Here is a 21268-nt window from a genome sequence, read left to right as displayed (position 1 = left end):
CTAGAAGGTGATAATTTTGTACCAGTGTCCTCTAGGATCATGAGCACAAAGTAACTAGTCTGCTTACATCTGCATTACCAAGAACTCTCAGCATTTTAAAGACTTGGATCTTCTTTCCTCTAATGAAACCACTATTTTCTTTTAAAAAAAAACTTTCTAGTATCATCAAGGAGAAAAGTTAAATCTTAAGTTAAACATCTTGGTCCGTAGACTATGCAGGGGAAATTGATCCCTATCATGCCTGGTTATTGGACGCGAAATGGACATTGGGGGGACCAATTTCTGGGAGCAATCTCTTGCACCCAATACCCCCAAAGTATGCCAGCTGGCAAATTGGCTGCCGCAACCACCGAGTGCCTGGGGCACCTGCCTAAAACTGGTGTTAGGCCCCTTGAATATGCAGATGCCACCAAGTTGTGAGGCACTGTAAGTTGTGTAGATGGGAGCAGGAAGTTACAAAGGGACATGGACAGATTAAGTGAGCAGACAAAATAGCATGTGAACATCCCTCACACAGGGATAGATCTTGACTTTGTGCAATAGCGTAAAACGGGTGATAGCGAATCGGCAGCCCATTTTACATCTCTCCTGATTTTTATTTCCATTGAAGTTAATCAGGAGAGATGTAAAACGGGCTGATGTGCTATCACCCGTTTTACGCTATCGCATAAAGTCAAGATCTATCCCACAGTCTCCAACTGTGAGAAGTCAGAAAACCTACGTTGCTGAGGCCAATTTGGGGCTGGTAACAGTAAACTTGCCCTCCAGCTTTAGAGCTCTAAATGAACAATTCAGGAAAAGGAGGGAGTATTCATCAGGATACAAAGATTGATTTTATTTCAGAAATTGAACTAATCTCTCAAGTCAGCTGAAACTAACTAGTGTTAGTTTCAGCTGACTTGTCAAGCCTTTGACAATTGTATAAAAAAATTATAATGCCAGTTGCTCTGCAAGAAAGGAATTAATAGCACTACTTATTTCGCTCCACCCATAAGCCCATCAAATTAGCTCTTGATGAGTTAATGTATTCGCTTGCATTAATTTTGATTTGGATGGGGGTGGGGAAGAACTTCCAACTTGTGGTCATTTTTAAAGCATTAGTCAAAACTCTCCTATAGTAGAAAACTTTACCCGTATGAAGTTACCTGACATTCCACAACCATTAGGAGAAGAGCCGGAAGAGCACGAGGCAGTCGATCCTCCACGCCCTGAGCCTGCAGATCCTGTGCCTGATTGAGAATCCTGAAGCAACAGGTCCAGTAATAGGTCAGTAGAAGTGGAGTGAGCATCACTATTCTGGGCTTCAGCCTTTAGAAAACAAAAGCAAATTAATTCAGAAATGTTTAGCTCATTCACAGTCAATCATTTCACTAATTACAATTTCAAACTGCTGCAATAGCCAGAATATTCAGTAGCAAATGCTTTGGATTGAATGGAACAGAATCGTACAGCATTCGTGAACCAACATGCTACACCAAGGAATGGATGGACACAGCTACGACATTTGTAATATCCCACAATGTAAATTCTGCAGCCTGGCTTTGCCACCTTGGAAGTTATCCTCCTGGGACACAGTAAAGTATTAGCAGAGGCCTGGGTTTAGGTCACTCATCGACCCACTTGTTTCACGAATTGCTGGGGGGGGGGGGGGGGGGGTGGAGAGGTGGAGAAAGAGAAAAAAAGGAGGGGGAGAAAGAGAACAAAAAAACAAAAACAGGAGAGAAAATTTTAGTCAAGACCCAATGCACTGAAAATGCTTAGATCCATTCATTCAGTTTTTGACCACTGCTCGCATACAGGGCAAACACTGTTGATGTCTTGGATCTAGCGTGAGCTGCAGAGACTACAGTGATAATGCAGAGTCAAGATATATTTTCTGTCTCACACACACTTCAGGAATACTGTATTTTCCAGAGAGAGGAATCTCTTCATTTATATCCATTTTAAAAACCAAAACAATTAGTTTTAAAAGGGAACTGATTTCATGAAGGAAAATACTAGAGCAATGATTTGTCAAACAAAATGTGATCCTCCACTAGTTTGTATATAATGATGAAAATCACTACTTTTTCCCCGTCCCCAAACAAGAAAGCCCAAAGAATCATAGCAACTTCAGCAATGAAGGATAGTTTTATATAACAGCCCATTGTGCCTGAGCTGGTGCTAGCTCCACATCATAACTAATTACTCTTACCCAATTTTCTTGCTCTTACACTGTATTCTTCAATATTTATCTTAATTCCCTCTTAAATGTCATGATCAACTCAGTTTTAATAGCCACTTGCAGTGCATCCCATACCCTAACAACCCTTTGTGAAAAGTTTCTTGTAACTGCTCCCTTTATATTTCTTGTACTAATTCCAATGCTATATCCATAATCTCGCTATTTGCACTCTCAAATATTTTCAGAATTCTGAACAGTTATTAGATCCCCCTCCTTAACTTGTTCTGCCCCAGTGAATACAGTCCTAATGTTTCCAACTCTCATCTTTGCAAGGAAAAGTAGAAATCCAGCAACCTGGGAAAGCTATAAAAAGCAACAAAAGGAGACAAAGAAAGTAATAAGAGGTGCAAAAAGGAGTATCAGCGAAACCTGCAAGAGATATCAAAGCTAACAGTGAAAGCTTTTATAAATATATCAAGAGAAACAAAGTGGTAAAGGGAAATGTGGGCCCATTAAAGTTAGATGCAGGTGATACTATAATGGATAAGAAGGAAATGGCAGGCTTGAGAAATGAACACTTTGTATCTATTTTTGCAGTAGAGGCAGAGGACAAAACACCAGCAGTACAAGGAAACCTAAAAATAAGGGAGGACCTTATTGGATTTAATACAAGTAAAAAAAATGGTAATGGAGAAAATGAAGGGACTTAAGATAGACAAATCTCCAGTACCTGATGGTTTCCATCCTAGGGTATTAAAAGGAACAAGTAGGGAAATTGTAGAAGTATTAGTCATAATTTTCCAAAGTTCTCAAGATTTAGAGTTGTGTCTTTGGATTAGAAAATTACAAATGTCACTCCATTATTTAAGAAAGGAGGGGAGAGAAACCAGAAAACTACAGACCTGTCACTTGTGGGGAAATTTCTGGAATCTACCATCAGGGACAGAGTAACTGAGCACTTGAACAAATAAGTTGATCAAAGAGAGTCATCATGGATTTGTAAAAGGTAGCCCATGTCTGACTAATCTAGGTGAATTTTCCAAGGACAGGACATCGTGGACAAGTATGGATGTTTCTGTATGGACTTCCAGAAGGCATTTGATCAGGTTTAGTACAAAAGATTATTAGCAAAAATAAAAAGCACATGGAATTGGAGGTAGCCTTGTTATATGGGTTGGTAATTGGTTAGGAGTCAGGAGACAGAGAGTAGCTGTTAAACGGAAAGTGCACATCTACAGATCCCTGAAGATAGCAGGACAGGTAGATAAGGTGGTTAAGGCGGCAAAAGGGATATTTTCCTTTATTAGCCGAGGCATAGAATATAAGAGCAGGGAGGTTATGTTAGAACTGTACAAAACACTAGTTAGGCCACAGCTTGAGTACTGCGTACAGTTCTGGTCACCACATTACAGGAAAGATATGATTGCACTAGAGAGGGTACAGAGGAGATTTACGAGGATGTTGCCAGAACTGGAGAATTTTAGCTATGGGGAAAGATTGGATAGGCTGGGGTGGTTTTCTGGGGTTGAGGCTGAGGGGAGATTTAATTGAGGTGTATAAAATTATGAGGGGCCTAGATAGAGTGGAGAGGAAGGACCTATCTGAACAGCTCTTTTTCAGCTGACACGGACACGATGGATCAAATGGCCTCCTTCTGTGCCGTAACTTTCTATGATTCTATGACCTATTCCCCTTAGCGGAGAGGTGAATAACCAGTGGGCATAAATTTAAACTAATCGGTAGAAGGATTAGACAGGAGCTGAGGAGAATTTTTTTCACCCAGGAGGGTGGTAGGGGTCTGGAACTCACTGCCTGAAACGGTGGTAGAGGCAGAAACCCTAATCACATTTAAAAAGTGTACTTGAAGTGCCAAAACCTACAAGGCTACGGACCAAGTGCTGGAAAGTGGGATTAGGTGTTATAGCTCTTTTTTGGCCGGCACAGACATGATGAGCCGAATTGCCTCCTTCTGTGCTGTAAATTTCTATGATTCAATGAGGGGTACTCTGATTGGCAGGATGTGACAAATAATATTCCCCAGGGATCTATACTGGGACCTCAGCTTTTCACCATATTTATCAGTGACTTGGATGATGGATGTACAACTTTCCATTCCAAGTTTGCAGATGACATGAAGTTACAGTAAGTTGTGTAGATGGAAGCAGGAAGTTACAAACGGATATAGACAGATTAAGTGAGTGGGCAAAACTGTGGCAGATAAGAGTCCAATGTGAGGAAGTGTGAGTTCATCCATTTTGGATCCGTTTAGTTTCTCCTTTTTACACTAAATATAAAATCTAGGGAAAAGGGGAGATTTTTAAATTGGCAATAAAACTGACTAAAAGTCCTTAAGTATATTTCCTTTATGGGTTTCTTTCCCCCCCAAAATGTTATAGTTCACATTTATCTATACTAAATTGCAAAATCTTAATATTAATTTTTGATGTCATTGCTCCTTTAACACCATTTTGCAATTCATTTACTCACTTTCTCCCCGTCTTATTTTAGTTGGTTTATATTTAAACAGTGAGTGACAATGACATCACCAGGAAGTTCCAGCTTGGCGGATTATATTAAGACAGGCTTGGTAACAGAACTGAATTGAAGGAAAAGGCAAAGCCAAGGGTACATGTTTATTAATAACAAGCACTTAGTCAAAGAATACCTCCAACAGGTCTGCTGAAGAAGAGGGAGCATCCAGAGCTTCCTGTGGGGCCCACTAAACACAAACATTTCACAAGAAAAATTCAGCTCCCCTCAGGTTAAGTTCCATAAACTATTCTAGATATAGGGGTAAAAAATAATTTATTTGATCACCTAATCATGCGTTTTCAGTTTTTAAGATCAGTAGTCTTTATTTAATAAAGGATTCAAAGCCTTTTTTGCCCTTTATTTTCTCTCACCCTGGGGCTAAAGCAAGCTTTAGATATTGCGCTGGTGGGACTTTTGCCACAGCCAGTTTCTACTTTTCTCCCCTCCTCTCTCCAAAACATAATCATCCACTTCAGCTCAAATAAAAATACTGAAACAAGAAAAAATTATACTTTTTGTTCGATTGTTTTTTTTTTAAAAAAGTCACCGATAGAGTTTTTCCTTTTAAATATTGAACTTCATACTACAGAATATTCATTGCCCGTAAAATGAAAGTGTTGAGATATTCTGTGCCTGAAAAAAATGCACAAAAGGATCCAACCTGAATTGTTGGGAATGGAAATGATGTTCTAAATTTTTTAAATTCATAAGCCACTTACAAGTTCTGCTTCATCCTTTGCAATGGTGTCCACAATTGTAAATTTGGCACTGTTGCCTATCCCTTCTCCATCAAACACTGATCCATTTCCAACAAATGAAATTCCTTCTGACGATTTGGGCATTTCTTCCAACTGTAGCAGGTTCAGCTGCAAAGGTGAACTGCACCTAGACTGGAATAATGGAAGGGAAGCATGGCCTTGTGGTCCTACAGATTGTGGTGTACAGCAACATGACGGGGCACCACGAGTTTCTGGAGCAGGTGTCTTTTCACCTTCTGCTGATGGATCATAATGTTGTGGTGCGAGCTGTGGCTGAGGCTGGAATGAAGTCTGTGCAGAAAATGACGTTTGTGGCAGAAAGGCTGGTTGTGAAGGGAATGGCAACTGACCTGCAAAAAATGGCTGGTGCACAGAATGGTTCACTTGAGGCAGCACGTAATTAGGGAGTACAAATGTCATCATAGGAGTTACCAGGGGTGCAGAGTACTGCGGAGATGGAGTGGTGCAGTGAATGCCCTGAGCATTTTCAAAGTTGGACAGAGATGGTATGCCTCCAAGGGCAGAAAATAATGGTAGTTGATAGGTTGGCATTAATGATATAGCTGAATATCTAGTCTGAGAGGCATCAGATGGGGACCAAGAGGGAAGTCTATGATGGTTGGTATGAGATGCAGTACTGTCAGATGACTCCTGCTGCTTGATGCGTTTTGATTTAAGCTTCCTATTCTTGCCGCCTTTTCTGTACATAGGTTCTGCACCATTCCATCCAGGTTTAAATTTGTGCGATCCTGTGGTATGAGGAAAATGAGTTAGAAAGTTTGTAAGGATTCACTTCAAGTTTTGTTTTAATCGTTTTTACAGTTGAAAATAAGCAACTAAAGTGAGACAGAGGGATTGTCACAAATATTGATTGCCTCAACTGTTGAAGTGGCAATTTTTAAACTGACGTTACAACCCAACTCATTTCACTAAGGATCCTTACAAATGTCGGAGATAGGAGACTAACAGATCTTCAAGAACTATTTTATAAGCTTATTTTAGCATGGCAACTTTTATCCCAGCTTGGAACAGTTGCAACAACAGACAAGGGTTCATGGCATTATTGATGCGTCGTAATAAAAGGAGAAGGAAGAGAACTTGTCAAACCAGGTGATTTAGTATTCCATATCACCTTGGGTTTAGAGATCAAAACATCACCATCAAAATGAACATGCCTTCTTATTAGTTTCTCAATTTGAGCACTAGGGTTGTCAGATGTAGTCTTTAAAAATTTTATTCACAAAAGAATATGATCCTGACAAAAAGTATGGCCAAAATTTATCATGCAATTTCAAAAACCTACAATTTATAAAGAACAGCATGGGAGTCCTGAGATACAAATTCATTTGAATCAAACTTTTCTTTGCAATGCACAGTTGTAAGTTGTTACATATGGGGTAATTTCCCCCATTGTAGCCAAAACATCCATGTTATGTGACATAGTTAAACTTTTTGTACCTCTAAAAACTGATTCATAAACAGCAGATATATATTGTATTTGGTCTATCACATGCAACATTTTAGCATACAGAAAGTTTCCACAGTACATTTATCCTCATTCCTCCCCTTCTCACATGCTACATCAACTACAACAGACCTTGTGCTGTATCACACTTTGCACTCTTATAACTGAAAGGAGGAAATAAAAGGCAGCAATGTTTGTAGGTTATTACCACAGTCTCCTGAACATTCTTTGTGTCGTTCTTGTAAATATGATTTGCAAGGCTGTTCAAATGCTTTTACTTTATTCAGCTCCTTGAACTTGCTCAAGAACATCTGCTCTTCCTTTTGTGCATGAGCAGCCAAAACTTCTTTGGTGAGGTCAAGTTTCTCGTATGGTTCCTTTTCCTGATTCACGGAAGGTGCAGCGGCGACCAGTATAGTAGATGCCACGTTCTCTGTAGGATCAGCAATACCAAGTCCATCCTCCAACAGAATTTCTATTAAATTTCAAGTTTACAATTATTTAAGAAAGTGTAACAATTTTGCATTATGGTAACTGTATGCAAAAAAAAAAACTTTACTGAACAGCTCCCCTAGTATCAGTGGATAAAAGCTTACGTTGGTTCTAAGCCATATAGGTCAGGTATGATCTTTTCACTGTGCTGTCAGATGATCTTAGCCAGGGTCGCAGTAGGGTTGCTAAAATTAGTATCAACACTCCTTGGCTGGGGAGGAGAGGCAAAATAGGTGAGAGAGAGAGAGAGAGAGAGAGAGAGCGCGCGCGCTTATGTGTCAGCCATAGCTATGATGGCTTATAATGGTTGAATAATGTAGTAATGAGTGTTTCCAAGTTAAAGAGTGGGCAGGTGGGTGAGGTAGGATACCAACATGAGTGGAACTGTGCCCTAGGAGTTTGTGGTTTTAGAAGAGGGAAACAACCGGGTAATAAAGACTAATAAACTTCACTTAACATTACAAAACAAGAAACTGTAAACTGATGATTGTTAGTTTATCACATCGCAGAACTAAAATTGGTTTTGACAAAATGATGCTTAAAGCAGTTCATTGCTACTTTTTTAAACCGGATAAAGTTAGTTCAATTCCAAAAATTCTGTTTATCACTTTAAAAAAAGACTCAATTAGGAATTATTAAATTATCCCACTCCTATAGTTTGAGGATTTTTGTTTTCTTTCTATACTTCAATGTTTATTTACTGAATGTGGAAGGATTACTGAGTCTAACAGGAACTGGAGAGCTGAATTAACAGAGGCAGGTGAACATGGATCACTGAAGCATCCAGGTTTTCTGACTTTTCAAAACTAGTCCTAATGACAAGACTTTTAAAAAAATATATATACTTCCAGGTGGGGTCAAGAGGGGAGTACCAACACCACTCATCAAAAAAAAACCTGTGACTAAGTCTAGATGCTGAATTAATTTCAATTACAGTTCACAAATTACAAGAATATGAAGGTTGTAATTACACACGTGCTTACACACCTAGGGGGTAATTATGACTTTGGGGTTTGTGTAAAATCGCTGATATCGGATCAGCTGCCCGTTATACATCTTTCCCGACCAATGGAAATGAAAATAGGGAGAAATGTACAATGGGCAGCTGATCCGACATGGTCCATTTTATCACCCAAAGTCAAAATGACCCCCTTAAATACTCAGACCATCTTGTCTGATCATGTCATTAGCAATTTGCACATGAACGTTAGTAGCATGTATATTACCCAACCGACTACCTTGCAGTTTCTACTGATATGCTTTCATAAGTAAAGTGCAGTACCTGCATCTGCTTCTTGTTTCTTGTCTCCTACGTGGACAGCAGTGCTGCTGTAACTGCACCGGCTGGTGACACTTTCTGCCTTTCGTGGTAAGGAGACTGGAGTCAGGGAACTGCCAACAACTGCTCCAGTGGGTGCCTCTTCTGTAGACTTCAATGGAACTCTGACAGCATGATGCAGTAATGGCAATGCTTCTGCCAAAGTAACCGGAGGATTCAATATATAACTGATGAAAATTCTATTTATTTTTATTGGTTGCCATCTTTATTATTGAGTAGTAACAATTAATTTGAAGAATTCAACTTAGTTGCAGCTTTTATTCATATTTCTATTTATAATCTTAAGCCAAGACTACACATTTTACATGTACATTTTTGCTTGCAGATAATATCAGAAGCTGGGAACTCCAAGGAAAGCACTGCGGCAGGTCAAGTATTCATATTTGCACTTTTCTGGTAATGGATGTCCTTGTGAAACAAACTCTGAATTTTGATTTTGTGACAGGAGCCACACACAGCTTCGGGTTGGTATAGATAGCAACAGAAATGTTGGCATTTGGGGAAAATTTGCATTTATGATACTTTTAAGGCTAAAATACTACAGAAACCAGGGGCTCGATTTTCGCGTCGGGTTTCATGCGGGTTTCCAGCGGGGGAGCCCCGAAAATCCCGATATCCGGTCACGTGACCGGATCGCGCCGAAATCCCGGCCACTTCCGGGTACCGCGCTGACGTGCGGGGCTGCGCGCGCAAGCCCCGCTGGTGGGAATCCCGCAGGCAATTAAAGCCAGCGGGGTTCCACTTGAGTGTACTTACCTTGCTTGTTGAGGTCATTTAATGAGCTGAAGCAGCTGTCAAAAGAGGAAGTGTGGGATTTTAGGTTCAAGGCAGTGAGTTTCACACACTTGGGGAAACAGTCTCTCTCCAACCAGGCGTGTTGCAGCCAGCAGCCTGTGGCAGGTGCCAAGGTGCACTCCACGGGGGAGAGCCCTCACCCACGCAGGAGGCCACCGCGTCACGTAGGGCAACCCCTGCCCTCCACCACCCCCCGCAAAGCCAGAGGACAGACCGACACGAAACCGCAGCCCCAGTCCGAGGAACCACCCACCTACCCTGCACAACCCCTCAGACCAACACCTGCCAGATGGGTGGTGCGTGGACACCCTCGGAGGACGAACAGCATGACCAGCCCCAGCAGCCTCGCAGTCCACGCCGTCCGCCGCAGAGACGTGGAGCCCCCCAACACGGTGTTGTTGCACGCCCACCTGCACAGCAGGAGGGAGGGCTACCGCAGGGAGAGACGCATCGCAGAGGGCACTACCCTCGCCACAGGGTCCACAGACCGAGGCGCAGCTCCCCGGACCTCTCCGAGCAGCAGTGCACAGGGAGGCACAGATTCGCTCGACATGTAGTCGTGGAGATCTGCAGCCTCTTTCATGCCGAGCTGCTCCTGGCTGGCCCCAGCACCAACTGCTTACCTGTCGCTGTCAAAGTCACCACTGCCCTCCACAACTTCTCCTCCGCATCCTTCCAGGGTGCAGCCGGCTACACCGCCGATGTCTCTCAGTCGCCTGCGCGGAAGAGCCCTGCAAATACACCTGCACCTACTCTGCAGTAACACGATGGGTGGCATCAGTGGTGGGTCCTCATAGTGATACCCAGGAGCGGGCATTATTGGACACAACGGACAGGATTCGCGGAGACATGGCAGTGGTGGTGTCAATATAATGTGTGCTGTTTGTTGCTCTGAAATTCAATATAGGTAACACCCAGGACAAACCCTCAGACACCCTTGTGCATCCCCTTCATGCTCACGACACGTTTGCCTTACGCTGCCTACTGCACATATGTGATGCATGCCCTGTGGCTGCAGCACAGGTGGTGGCAGGTTGAGTGAGGCTGGCCGTGAGGGAGATGCACGAGAGGGTGAGTATGGGATGGAGCAATGAGATTGTATGAGGATTGGGTTGCGTGTTAGTGGCAGGATGAGTATTGGCGAGGTGAGTAGGTGGAGGTAAGATGAGGATGGGGTTTGAGTGGGTATGAAGGGTGATGTGACAGAGTAGTGTTGGCGGTGCCGAAGGAGATGTGGGGTGGGGGCAGTGTTGTGGCAGACGGAGTGTAGGGGAAAGACTTCGTGTTCTCACTGTGGCTGACCTACTGCGGTCATTGCAGCGCCTCCTGCACTGTATGCAGGTGGGCGATATGTTGGTGGCGCAGGTGACCCCCTCTACCACCTCGAGCCAGGCCTTCTTGGTGGCAGAGGCAGGCCGCTTCCTCCCGCCCGCCGGGGGGAAGATCTGTGTCCTCCCCCTCCTCCTCACCCCATCTGATGATACCTGGGGTGAGGCATCATTAAACTGGGAGCAGCCTTCCCCCTGGGCTGCTCCATGCTGCAATTTGTTCCATCGGTTGCAGCATCTGTCAGTGGAGGACTGCCCCTTTAACTAGAGAGCCTCCAGCTGACAGATCGTACTCTGCATGCGCAGCCCGCCCGACGTGCAGGCCAGCGCCGCGGACCCCGGAGGAGCAGGTAAGTGATTCCTATTAGTGTGTTGCCTGCTACGATCGCGCGGGCAACCCACTAATTTCACCGAGCGTGTTGACCACGCTCCCGAAACCTAACCCGCCGGAAACCCGCAGGCCTGGTAAATTCGAGCCCCAAATGTAGCTTTCTAAAAGGGTTTATGAAAACTGCTGCTTGCCAGCTGACAGCAATGAACTCACAGCATTACCTATATGTCAGCTTCCAGAATGATTAGTTAGACTAAGAGGGCCTATCATTTTCTATCATGATTACAGCAATGTCACACAAATCATTATAGGATACCTAAACTATACTGTCAAAATCAGAACACAAACCAACAAATGAATTGATCCCTCAAGCATATTTACATTCATCAAATTAAGCTTAATTTGATGGATCTTTATAGCTATAATCTTCATTATGTAAAGATAAAATGCTGCAGGAAAAGCATCTCATTCTTGTCTTGGGTCACTCTTCAGCTACTTGGTCTTCAGCTGTATCCCTGATTCTCCTCCTGGACCTTCCAACATTTCCCTTCCATTTTGGCACCACTCTTTAATCTTTTCAATACCTTTCCAAATGCTTGACTGAGATAATTTTTGCTTGGTAGCCGGCACTTCATCCTTCTTTCCAGCATTTTATAATTTATCAAGCCCACTAAGTGCCTCTTTGCAAGTTGAATTCTTGATCTTTATCCATTCTCCCCTCAGTCCAATGAAGGGGTTACTCCAGTCTGACCAAGCTAGTTCTGACAATACATTAATCTATCTCTTTCAGATACTGACCAACCTTCTGTCTATTTGCAGCAATTTGTTTTTAAATCAACTAATTTTTGCAGGAAAATTGTTGAATGTAAGCAAAAGTTAATATTTCAAATTGTATTATCTTAGTATAATAATAAATGAAGCAAATCTCAACCTCATGGCACAATCACTCCTGCTGATTAAACTATTAATTTTCAGTAAAGTCAGAAATGTCAAATTATTCTACACATACTGTAGCTTGCTGTGTCATTTTCAACTAAGACAAAGCATTTCAAAGTCAGTTTAGGTAAATACTGAAATAGTATGAAATACCTTGAGACACCTGCATATTATTAACTTTTTGTTTGTCATCATCGGATGCTGATGAAGACTCACACTTCCTTTTCACAGTGCTTGGAATATTGCAGCTATCCAAATACCTGCAAATGCCAAAGAAACATAAATCAATTATGCTACAGGAGGTAAAGACACAGGTATATTTTACTTACATTCCCCCCCTTTTAAAATAGTCTGTTGCTTCTATACAACCCCAGCCCCAAAAAAGGGGTACATGACAAAAGTGTGGTAATTTATATGACTACTCAATTGGTGAAGGAGCTATGACCGCATTTTAAGGTTTTCAGGTCTTATAAGACACAGAAGCATCAGCGTGGCTCAATGATAGCACTCTCGTCCGAGTCAGAAAGTTGTAGATTCAAGCCTCATTCCAGTATTTGAACACACAATCGAGGCTGATGCTTCAGTGCAGCACTGAAGGATGTCCTTCCGGTAAGACTTTAAATGGAAGCTCCATTTGCCTGTTGGATGTAAAAGATCCCAAGGCATTTTTTCAAAGTGCAGGGAGCTCGTCCAGTATCCTGGCCAGTATTTATTCCTCAGCCAAATCAGACTAACTGACCATTGATCTTATTGCCATTTGCGGAATCGTGATACGAGCAAATGGACCGCTGCACTTGCCTACAAAACAAGTGACAAATTCATTGGCTGTGAAAACTTTTGAGACGTCCCAATATGAAAGGTGCTAGCAAATTTCTTATATAAAATTTTCGTTAGCTTTGTTTGGTACTCCTTTATAGTTTCAAAAATAAAGTTGACCATATGCTTAATGTTGGAAAAAGCCATTGAAATCAGTTCTGTACTCTCGACCCTTTGTTGTGTTTCAAAAAATGTATATATTTTGCTGTATTAGGACAGGATTTTTCCCAACTGTAAGCTTAAAATGAAACAAAACCATATGGTCAACAGGATTTTATATTTTAAAAATCTTTCACTAATTTTTGTGATGACATTATCTTTGGCAATTTGTCATTTATACTGTAGGATTTGGTAATATATTTTTACTGCAACTTGCATAACATGGCTTTGTTTGACCTGGGTATTAAATCTAACAGAAGGGCGTTTTTGAAAGTATGCCAACAGGCTACAACAGCCTTTAAAAATGACCCACATTTACATAACTATGGGAACACAACCACTAGTCCAGGGTCCCACTCACCTTATTACACTGTCTAAGCAGTTGATTTGCTGATAACAATATACAGGCTGTTCCTTACATCTCGATTCATCCAAGAGCACATTCTTTACGACACCGCTGGGTGCAGTACCCATGAATGAGCTGACTTTAAAATCTTTGGTCTGTCCACTTGCCTCTTTGTGTTGTGTTACTGCAAAATATAATTTTAGAATTAGGGCAAACCTTTTGCGACATAAAGCTTCAAAGGAAACTGTAACATAACCTTAGAGGTGAATCAACTAGATCCGCTGGCCGAGAATGGCGCGATCCAGGTGAAACACAGGCAGCATGCGCCTAATGAGGCCAGTGGCAGGACAACAGGAAATTGATCCGCCGGCTTCATTTGTTTATTACAGGCAAGACGCAGGCGTTAGTCGTGGCCTCAGAGTCAGCTCGCCAGTCCTAGGAAGCACAAAGATCGGCTGGCATCAGAGGTAAGTAGAGTCCGGGTTTTGGGGTTGGGGGTGGGGAGAGGAAGAGGCAATTGGAATCGGGGTGAGCGGTGGCAATCAGCTGCCCATGAATTTAATGTGGAACTGAAATGAGCACTCTTGTTCCACAATAAGTTAAAAAGTTACAACTTACCTTTTGGGGGGCGGCATCCAGCGGTTCCTTTAAGGGGCACTGGTTTGGCTGCCAAATGCCTAAGGCTACTGACCGCAGCATACGGAGGTCATTTGCAAAAGCAAATATGGGGCCTAATGACTTTCAGGTGCAGGCCCCTGGACGCCTGTGCAGATTGCCTTTACCAGTATGGCAGGTGGCACATTTCAGGCGTGGAACGTGCATGTGCGTATACCCTGTCCACCATATTGGACACTTAGAAACATAGAAAATAGGAGGAGTAGGCCAATCAGCCCTTCGAGCCTGCTCTGTCACTCAATATGATCATGGCTGATCCTCTATCTCAATACCATATTCCCCCTCTCTCCCCATACCCGTTGATGCCTTCGGTATCTAGAAATCTATCAACTCTTTAAATATATTCAGTGACTTGGCCTCCACAGCCTTCTGTGATAGAGAATTCCACAGGTTCACCACCCTCTGAGTGAAGAAATTTCTCCTCATCTCAGTCCTAAATGTTCTACCCTGTATCCTGAGACTGTGACCCCTTGTTCGAGACCCCCCCAGCCAGGGGAAACATCCTCCCTGCATCCAGTCTGTCTAGCCCTGTCAGAATTTTATACGTTTCAATGAGGTCCCCTCTCATTTTTCTAAACTCGAGTGAACACAGGCCTAGTCGACCCAATCTCTCCTCATACGACAGTCCTGCCATTCCAGGGATCAGTCTGGTGAACCTTCGCTGCACTCCCTCTATGGCAAGTAGATCCTTCCTTAGGTAAGACCAAAACTGCACACAACACTCCAGGTGTGGTCTCACCAAGGCCCTGTATAACTGCAGTAAGACATCCTTGCTCCTATACTCAAATCCTCTTGCAATGAAGTCCAACATACTATTTGCCTTCCTAACTGGTGACTGCACCTGCATATTTGCTTTCAGTGACTGGTGTACAAGGACACCCAGGTCCCTTTGTGCATCAACATTTCCCAATCTATCATCATTTAAATAATACTCTGCCTTTCTGTTTTTCCTTCCGAAGTGGATAACTTCACATTTATCCACATTATACTGCATCTGCCATGTATTTGCCCACTCACTCAACTTGTCCAAATCGCCTCAGGCGTCCATTTACAACTGTAAAATGGGAACGGTGCCAACAGGTTTATAGGCCATTGTTTTTTTTGACATTAATGTCCTATAGGTAAAACTAGATTGTTATTTTCAGAAAAATACTCATTTAAATAAAACTATTTAGCTAGATAGACACAGTTTCTTCGCTGCAAGAGATTTAAGAAACATTTAAAGAAATTATTTAAGAATATATATAATTTAGTATAAATTCCCTTTATCCTTCGCCAAGTTACAAAGTGTCCCCAAGTCAAGCATATGTGGTTGATATAACTGAAGTATTTGGAAATGCAATAGGTACAGGTTTTCGAGGTTTCTTTTCGATAAATGTTAAAACCAAAACTACAAGCCCCAGCATTTTGTACGCTGCTACTCACCTCTATTTTACATTTAAATGAATCATGGAAAGGTTACAGCAAGGAAGGAGGCCATTCGGCCCATCAAGTCCGTGCCAGCTCTATGCAAGAGCAATCCAGCTAGTTCCACTCCCCTGCCTTATCCCTGTAGCCCTGCAAATTTTTTTCCTTTCAAGTACATGGTTGCAATTTTAGAGAACTCCATTGCAACATCAACTATTTTTTGTTTAATTCAAGGTAGTGGTGAATTTATGTCAACACCATGGAAAAATGTTGGTGCCCAAGATAGATTAACAACGAGGCTTAATTGCATAATATTTGTTTCTCACGGTAAGGTGGGTGAAGCGGCATTTTATCAGAAAAAAAGTGCAGTAATGCACAAGGTATAATTCTGTGATGGTGGAACTGTGTCCATTTAAGGCCCAAAACATCTATTTGTTAAGTAAAGAGAGGTTCAGGTCATATGAAGTTTGGTATTTGGTAAAGGAATTTAGCAGAGGGGAACATGCCGATCAGTTTCAGACTACAGATCAGAAGCACCCAACAGATGTGATGTTTGGCATGTACTGATGTACCATTTTAAATAAATTTCAATAGATATTAGATTTATTAATCCTCACATCAGTCCATAAGTTGAACATTTCCCACTATAGCTAACAACTAATTCCTTTGCAGTAGCTCATGTCAGTTCATCATAAAACTGAAGTTTGACTTTAAAGTCTGCATATGGAGTTTTCAACAGAAGGCTTCAGTCATCCCAACAACGCAGCAGCTGCCTTCTGCCACTTATACAAATATCCTTCTTTTAACTGTAATAAATATACATTTCTTTGGTTGGAGAGATCATCATTCTTGTGTGTTTTTTTTTAAGAGCCTGCATTTTACAAGCTTTCCAATCAGATACTTCTTTTTGAGAAAGGGAGGGAGGTTAAAGGAGTTTAACACATAGGCAGTGAACAACTTTTAACATTTTAAACCACAATGGTGTTCTGCACTATGAGCTTTTGACCTTCAACTTGGTTTCTCCATATTAAAAATGGAGACTAGGTGGCCAACAGTTACTATACACAATTGAAAGGTTTTTGAAGCAAGATTAAATAACGCGCATTATAAATATTGAAGGATATGCTGTGAATTGAGTCAACTACACAATAGATCCAGTCAAAAATGAATGATTTAAATCATTTAGCCATGGAAAGCTTGTGGCTTTCGAATCTGCCACTTTATTTGTGTGCACTGTGCAAAATCCATACTGTGTATGGATCACTGGCAACTAAAAATGTTTTGTGGTTCTGTATGTGGCTTATGGGATTCACTGTTTATAAATTATGTTTGAAGATCTCCACAAGGACCTTCGCAATAGAGTTGCTAGAAGATATGCAATTATATGCAATCCTTCTGTTCCATATGCTTGGGGGCAGGCATAGATTAGCATACACCATTTCAAAAGGATGCAAATCTAAGACATTTCACAGTTAAAAATTAAGGTTTTGGATTCATTGAATATATTTAAGAAGGAGCTAGACAGATTTCTGGACACAAAAGGCATCAAGGGGTATGGGGAGAGAGCAGGAATATGGGGCTCGATTTTCGCGCCCCCAAGCGGGTGCGTTCGTGGTGGGGGGGGGCTGCAAAAATCGGGGATTCCCGGGGCGGGTCCGGAGCCCGGCTCCAACCCACCCACTTCCGGGTTCCCCAGTGAAGCGCTGACATGCGCGTGCAGCCCCCGCATGCGGGACTCCCGCTGGCAATTAAAGCTGGCGGGGTGCCACTTAAAGTACTCATTAAGGTATTTCAGGTCGTTTAGAGACCCGATTAACATAACATTTTAGGAGGAGTGGGATTTTGCAAACAACTGGGACTGTTTCCCGTAATGCGGGAAACACTCCCAGTTTAAATGGACATGTTGCAGCCATCAGCCTGTGGCAGCTGCACAGGTCCATTTGACAGGGGTGGGGGGGCGGCGGGGGAGACCTTCACTCAATGCAGGAGGCCACCCTGTCAATTTGGACAAAGTTTGGCCACCACCACCCTCCTCCTGACAATCAAATTCACCAACTTGCACACTTACCCCGGGGTCCAGACACATGTACCTACCTTGCGGACCCCCTCAGATGTGCATCTTCTGGATGGGGGCCACCGTAGCTGCAGTCATGACCTCCTCGGAGGACGAACAGCATCACCAGCCTCGTCGGCCACCCCTGACGTGTGGAGCTCCACAACACAGTGCTGTGACACATCCACCTGCACAGCAGGAGGGAGGGCAACGTCACAGAGAGATGCGTCGCAGAAGGCACTACCCTCGCCGTAGGGTCTACAGACCAAGGCTCAGCTTCCTGGACCTCTCTGAGCAGCAGTGCACACGGAGGCTCAGAGTCACTCGACATGTAGTCGTAGACATCTGCAGCCTCCTTCATGCCGAGCTGCTCCCGGCTGGCCCGAGCACCATCTTCTTACCTGTCACTGTCAAAGTCACCACTGCCCTCAACAACTTCTCCTCCGCATCCTTCCAGGGTGCCACCGGGGACATCGCCGACGTCTCTCAGTCGTCTGCACAAAGGAGCCCTGCAAATACACCTACACCCACTCTGCAGTGACACAATGGGTGGCATCAGTTGTGGGTCTTCATAGTGATCCTCAGGAAAGGGCATTATTACACAAACCAGACAAGATTCGCAAAGACATGGCAGTAGTGGTGACAATATAATATGTTATGTGAGTTGATCAGAAATTAAATATAAGGAAAAACCATGACAAACCCTCAAACACCCTTGTGCATCCCCTTCATGCTCATGATACGTTTGCCTTACGCTGCCTACTGCACATATGTGATGCATGCCCTGTGGCTGCAGCACGGGTAGTGGCAAGTTGAGTGAGGCCGACTGTGAAAGAGATGCATGAGAGGGTGAGTATGGGATAGAGCCACGAGATTGTATGAGGATTGGGTTGAGTGGTAGTGGTGGGATGAGTACTGGCGAGTTGAGTAAGTGCAGGTAAGATGAGGATGAGGTTTGAGTGGGTGTGAGGGGTGATGTGACAGAGTAGTGTTGGCAGTGCAGAAGGAGATGTGGGGTGGGGGCGGTGATGTGGCAGACGGAGTGTAGGGGAATGAGTAAGTATACTCACTTCGGCTGATCTACTCAAGTCATCGAAGCGCCTCCTGCACTGTATGCAGGTGCGCGATATGTTGGCGGTGCAGGTGACCTCCTCTGCCACCTCGAGCCAGGCCTTCTTGGTGGCAGAGGCAGGCCGCTTCCTCCCGCCTGCCGGGGGGGGGGGGGGCGGGGGGGGAGATCTCTGTCCTCCCCCTCCTCCTCACCCCATCCAATAATACCTGGAGTGAGGCATCATTAAACCTGGGAGCAGCCTTCCCCCTGGGCTGCTCCATGCTGTAATTTTGCCTATTTCCTGCAGCATCAGTCAGTGGAGGACTGCCCCTTTAAATAGGGCTCCTCCAGCTGACAGCCGCAGTCCACCCGCTGCGCAGCTTTCCAGCATGAAACCCGGAAGCAAAGGTAAGTACCTTCAATCGAGCTGCGAATGCGTGCGGAGCACCCAGATTTCACTGGCTGCATTACCACGCGCCCAGTCGACCCCCCGCTGCCAACCTGCCGCCCTCCTAATATCGGGCCCATGGTGTTGAGATAGAGGATCATCCATAATTATATTGAATGGCGGAGCAGGCTCAAAGGGCCGAATGGCCTACTCCTGCTCCTATTTTCTGTATTTCTATGTTTCTAATGGGGAACCTGTGTTACAACGAATTTGAAAATGTAGGTGGTGACTTGTATCGGGGCACGGTTCCTGGGATGTCAGCTGTTTTTCACATTATCTAATTGACCGATCATGTGAGAGCCTGGTCAGTAAATACTGAAAGACTATTCAACCATTGTGTGGAGATGCCGGTGATGGACTGGGGTTGACAATTGTAAACAATTTTACAACACCAAGTTATAGTCCAGCAATTTTATTTTAAATTCACAAGCTTTCGGAGGCTTCCTCCTTCGTCAGGTGAACGATGTGAACGAGGATTTCATTTTCACATCGTTCACCTGACGAAGGAGGAAGCCTCCGAAAGCTTGTGAATTTAAAATAAAATTGCTGGACTATAACTTGGTGTTGTAAAATTGTTTACAATTCAACCATTGAGGAGTGGAGAAACAAGACGTTCACCTACAATTTTCCAAATTTCTGCTTTTAAACAATTTTAAGTACTTTGTGAAACCTGGTTAATACTCTATTTACTGAGTTAGAAAATAATGGGAATGCATTCAGTGAGGTTACTCAACACACCTAATATTGGAGAATAGCATTCACATTTTCACAGATCTGAAGACCTTTCCCTGTCGTTTGATTTTTTTTTTAAGAAAAAAAGAGAGGTCAGGAGAAATCAGAACTCATTTTATGTAATTTTTATAAAAAGAGTTCAGGTAATGACATTTCCTTTTTAAAATAAGTGGAAGTATTTAAAAGGACAGTCATGAAACTGTAGTCCCTCATGTTGCTAAACATATTTCCTTCCTCCCATTCTTGCTTTATGTTGTTACTCAAGACGAAATCAAAAATGACAGGAACTGAATGTTTACAGACATTAGGGAAAGTACACTTACACATTCAAGTGGAATTATATTTCTGGAATATTTAAAAATAAACAGCAGCATTTTCATGTCCTTGCTTTTACTGTGGTTTTCCAAGTGACCCCAAATTATTGTAGCCTGCCCATGTAAACAAAATAATGTTGCTCCTCATCAACTGTTAGTGTAACCATCAGAAATAAGTAGCTGCAACTGCGACAGCTGTGTGTGGACTCAACACATGTACAAAGTCAAGATGCATTTCAGTCAAAATTATTTCAAGCCGATTTATCATGCATGTCTAAATAATGACTGCAAAATAATTGAGCTCATTACCAGTTTTGTGTTTGCGCTTTGATTCACTCTTTACTCTGCTCTCAATGTATACTGTTTGTCCTTGATTTTTGACCAGGTGCATATCCGTACAAATTTCCTGAAATGTCACCTAAAGGAAAGAAACAAAAGGATCGAAAGCCAATAATTTTCCTCTAAAATTACTGAATATTTTGAATAGGTAGCAGATTCTGCTTTTGAGATATGACAAAATTACACTGCCGTTGAGACAAAAAGCCACTTCAAAATTCAGGATGTACAAGATTGAAAAAAATCAAAAACTAATGAAAGCTTTGATGGTACAATCATTAATCTTTAAAAGCACAATGTACTGTGTAACATTTTTGTATTGTTTGAATTCAATTCAATTGGCTAGTAGTATTTTTAGCTCTACTGATCAACATTCTGATTAGAAGGTGTCAGCAATGGTGGCACTCTCGCCTCTGAGTCAGAAGGTTGTGGGTTCAAGCCCCACTCCAGAGACTGGAGCGCATAAATCTAGGTTGATATTCCAGTGCAGTAATGAGGGAGTGTTGGAGGTGCCATCTTTCAGATGATTTAAAGAGCCAATATTCATCCCTCAGCCAACATCACTAAAGCAGATTATCTGGTTAGGTATTTTATTGCTGTTTGCGGACAAAATTGGCTGCCGCGTTTCACTACATTGTAGCAGTGACTACACTTCAAAAAGCACTTAATTGGCTGTAAAGCGCGTTGGGGCATACTGAGGTCATGGAAGATGCTATACAGATGCAAGTCCTTTCCTTGCACGTCCTTTATAAGGCTACCATGACTTACGATCAGACATCTCTAACTCCCAA

The 21268-nt window shown here is 42.9% G+C and overlaps 1 protein-coding gene across 1 annotated transcript in view; it reads right to left on the bottom strand.

The window, feature by feature from the left end:
* per2 (period circadian clock 2) overlaps positions 1-21268 on the bottom strand; it is a 66347-nt gene that overhangs the window by 7991 nt on the left and 37088 nt on the right. Inside the window, exons 14-20 of the mRNA XM_067994689.1 lie at positions 20451-20559; positions 13477-13645; positions 12294-12400; positions 8694-8885; positions 7128-7394; positions 5416-6203; positions 1146-1308 (exon numbers count right to left, since the gene is read on the bottom strand). Of these exons, the coding sequence (XP_067850790.1) occupies positions 1146-1308; positions 5416-6203; positions 7128-7394; positions 8694-8885; positions 12294-12400; positions 13477-13645; positions 20451-20559 (1795 nt within the window). The remainder of the gene's footprint in view (positions 1-1145; positions 1309-5415; positions 6204-7127; positions 7395-8693; positions 8886-12293; positions 12401-13476; positions 13646-20450; positions 20560-21268) is intronic.

The sequence above is a fragment of the Heptranchias perlo genome, chromosome 13, assembly GCF_035084215.1.
Source record: "Heptranchias perlo isolate sHepPer1 chromosome 13, sHepPer1.hap1, whole genome shotgun sequence".
Taxonomy (NCBI): Eukaryota; Metazoa; Chordata; class Chondrichthyes; order Hexanchiformes; family Hexanchidae; genus Heptranchias; species Heptranchias perlo.
The sequence above is the reverse complement of the archived record's forward strand: the minus strand, read 5'-3'. Positions and strand labels throughout refer to the sequence as shown.